Raw genomic sequence first — 2,948 nt, forward strand, 5'->3', positions numbered from 1 at the left:
GTGTTAGCCAGGATGGTCTCGATCTCCTGACCTAGTGATTCGCCCGTCTCGGCCTCCCAAAGTGCTGGGATTACAGGCTTGAGCCACCGCGCCCGGCCTCTTTCTTTCTTTTTTTTAGACAGAGTCTTACTCTGTCGGCGAGGCTGGAGTGCAGTGGCACGATCTCAGTTCAGTGCAACCTCCGTCTCCCAGGCCCAAGCAATTCTCCTGCCTCAGCCTCCCATGTAGCTGGGATTACAGGTGTGTGCCACCACGCCTGGCTAATCTTTGGATTTTTAGTAGAGATGAGGTTTCACCATGTTGCCCAGGCTGGTCTCAAACTCCTGACCTCAGGTGATCCACCCACCTCGGCTTCCCAAAGTGCTGGGATTACAGGCGTGAGCCACTGTGCCCGGCCATAAATTATTTTTTAGTGAATATATATGCAGTATTTTATTCATTTAAAAAAATTTTTTTTAGAGATGTGGTCTCACTGTGTTGCCTAAGCTGGTTTCGAATTCCTGGGCTCAAGTGATTCTCCCACTTTGGCCTCCCAAAGTGCTGGGATTACAGGCGTGAGCCACCATACCTGGCCTGCAGTATTTTATGTAGAAGCCTAAAGTAATTTTGTTTGGAATGTAAATGTGTATGTTTCATCTAGGCATTAAAATGAACATATTTGGCCAGGCTCAGTGGCTCATGCCTGTAATCCCAGCACTTTGGGAGGCCATGATGAGAGGATCACTTGAGTCCTGGAGTTTGAGATCAGCCTGGGTAACATACTGAAACCCTGTCTCATGCCTGTTGTCTCAGATGCTTGGGAGGCTGAGGCAGCCTGCAGTGATCTGTGATTGTGCAACTGCACTCCAGCCTGGGCAACAGAGCTATACCCTGTCTCCAAATAAAAAAAAAAAAAATCACATTTGAAATATTTAAATATATGAAGATCTACAAAAAAGTTGAACTGGTTCAATGGAAAATCTGTTTTGTTTCCTTTTTGATATTTTGTATTTTTTAAATTAAAAATAAAGTTGGAAAATAATTTCCCCCTGAGACTTTTAGGGTTGTTTCCTCAAATATATACAAGTGTACTTACAGTATAAGATAAAGAGATGGGTTTTGTAGCAAATATCCTATTTCCAAAACAATTGAGCTCAAAGAATACATTCAACAATGCATATTATTTAGACTAGGTGTGTAGCTACTTTGAAAGATAGTACTATTTTAATGCATGAATTCAAGCATCATTAGTTTATTATTAGATTTTATATTATTTATTTATTTTTTTATTTTTGAGACGGAGTCTTGCTGTGTTACCCAGGCTAGAGGGCAGTAGTGTAACCTCAGCTCACTGCAACCTCCACCTCCTGAGTTCAGGTGATTCTCCTACCTCAGCCTCCCAAGTAGCTGGGATTACAGGCATTTGCTACCTAGCCTGGCTAATTTTTGTATTTTTAGTAGAGACGAGGTTTCACCATCTTGGCCAGGCTGGTCTTGAACTCCTGACCTCGTTATCTGCCCTCCTCGGCCTCCCAAAGTGATGGGATTACAGGCATGAGCCACTGCGCCTGGCCTAGACTTTATATTTTTCAAAAACTTGGTTTATAAACCAAGAAAACACAGTTGTTGTTGGTTTTGGGAAATGTAATACAGTTAAGATCTTTTCAGTGGCACAAGAAAAGAAAATGTGGTAACAATAAGGTATCATATACCTTAGCATTTCTTTTCCCTTTCTACTAGTTTTGAAATGAAGTGGAAGAAGGAATAGAACCTTCTAGTTTATCTTATATTCCCAGTCAGGTATCTGTTTATAATTTACAGATTAATAAAATTGCTTTGCTTTGATTATAAATAGATTTGGTGCCTGTCCTAAAACTTCCAGTGGGTTTTCTTGCCTTCCAGTGGCCATATAAAGGGCGTCCTGAAAGGAAAAGCTTCCTTTATGAGATAGTGTCTAATAAAAGAAATGGCATTGATGTGGACAAATGGGATTATTTTGCCAGGTATGCACTGAACACTTCTGAAAAGTTGGCTAAAATATTTATATAAATTTAGTATTACTATTTAAGGTACAGCTTCCTTGTTGAAAAATTTCATATCTCTGCTTTGGAATCCTTCTAGGGACTGCCATCATCTTGGAATCCAAAATAATTTTGATTACAAGCGCTTCATTAAGTTTGCCCGTGTCTGTGAAGTAGACAATGAGTTGCGTATTTGTGCTAGAGATAAGGTAAGCTCTGCCAGAGGAGATAATAAGAAGAGTGTTGTTCCTGGTCTGAAATTTGGAAATAACCATTTGACAATTTGGAATAATTGGTAAATCGACAATCTTTTTACTTAATTCCTAGGATTTGTAAATATCTTTAGTCTCTTCCCCCCTACTGCATTATTAAATAATAATAAAATTAAAATGGACATTTATTAAGTTTTGAGTCAGACACTGGTTTTGGGGTTTTTCTGTTTGGTTGGTTGCATTTTTTTTGAAATAGGATCTCACTGTGTTCCCCAGGCTAGTCTTGAACTCCTGAGCTCAAGTGATCCTCCCTCCTCAGCCTCCCAAGTAGCTGGGAGTGCACATTATCATGCCTGGCTTGTATGAGGCATTATTTTAAGTGCTTTGGATGGATCAACTTATTCCGTATAACCCTGTGAGATAGATACTATTATTCCATTCAACAGGCGAGCAAATTAAGGCACAGAGAAGGCATATAATTAATAAGTAGTAGAGTTGGAATCTCAACCCAAAAAATTTGTTTCCAGAGTCTCTCTTTTTTTTTTTTTTTTTTTGAGATGGAGTCTCACTCCACCACCCAAAGTGCAGTGGCGCCTTCTCGGCTCACTGCAAGCTCCGCCTCCCGGGTTCACGCCATTCTCCTGCCTCAGCCTCCCTGGTAGCTGGGACTACAGGCGCCCACCACCTCGCCCGGCTAGTTTTTTTTTTTGTATTTTTAGTAGAGATGGGGTTTCAC

General features: G+C 40.7%; 1 protein-coding gene across 1 annotated transcript in view; it reads left to right on the forward strand.

Annotated features, from left to right (window-relative positions):
* The window catches only part of SAMHD1 (SAM domain and HD domain 1), a 73,856-nt gene that overhangs the window by 32,127 nt on the left and 38,781 nt on the right, over positions 1-2,948 (forward strand). The window contains exons 8-9 of the mRNA XM_011975012.1: positions 1,882-1,982; positions 2,101-2,209. Of these exons, the coding sequence (XP_011830402.1) occupies positions 1,882-1,982; positions 2,101-2,209 (210 nt within the window). The remainder of the gene's footprint in view (positions 1-1,881; positions 1,983-2,100; positions 2,210-2,948) is intronic.

This window comes from Mandrillus leucophaeus, unplaced genomic scaffold (genome assembly GCF_000951045.1).
Source record: "Mandrillus leucophaeus isolate KB7577 unplaced genomic scaffold, Mleu.le_1.0 Scaffold150, whole genome shotgun sequence".
NCBI lineage: Eukaryota > Metazoa > Chordata > Mammalia > Primates > Cercopithecidae > Mandrillus > Mandrillus leucophaeus.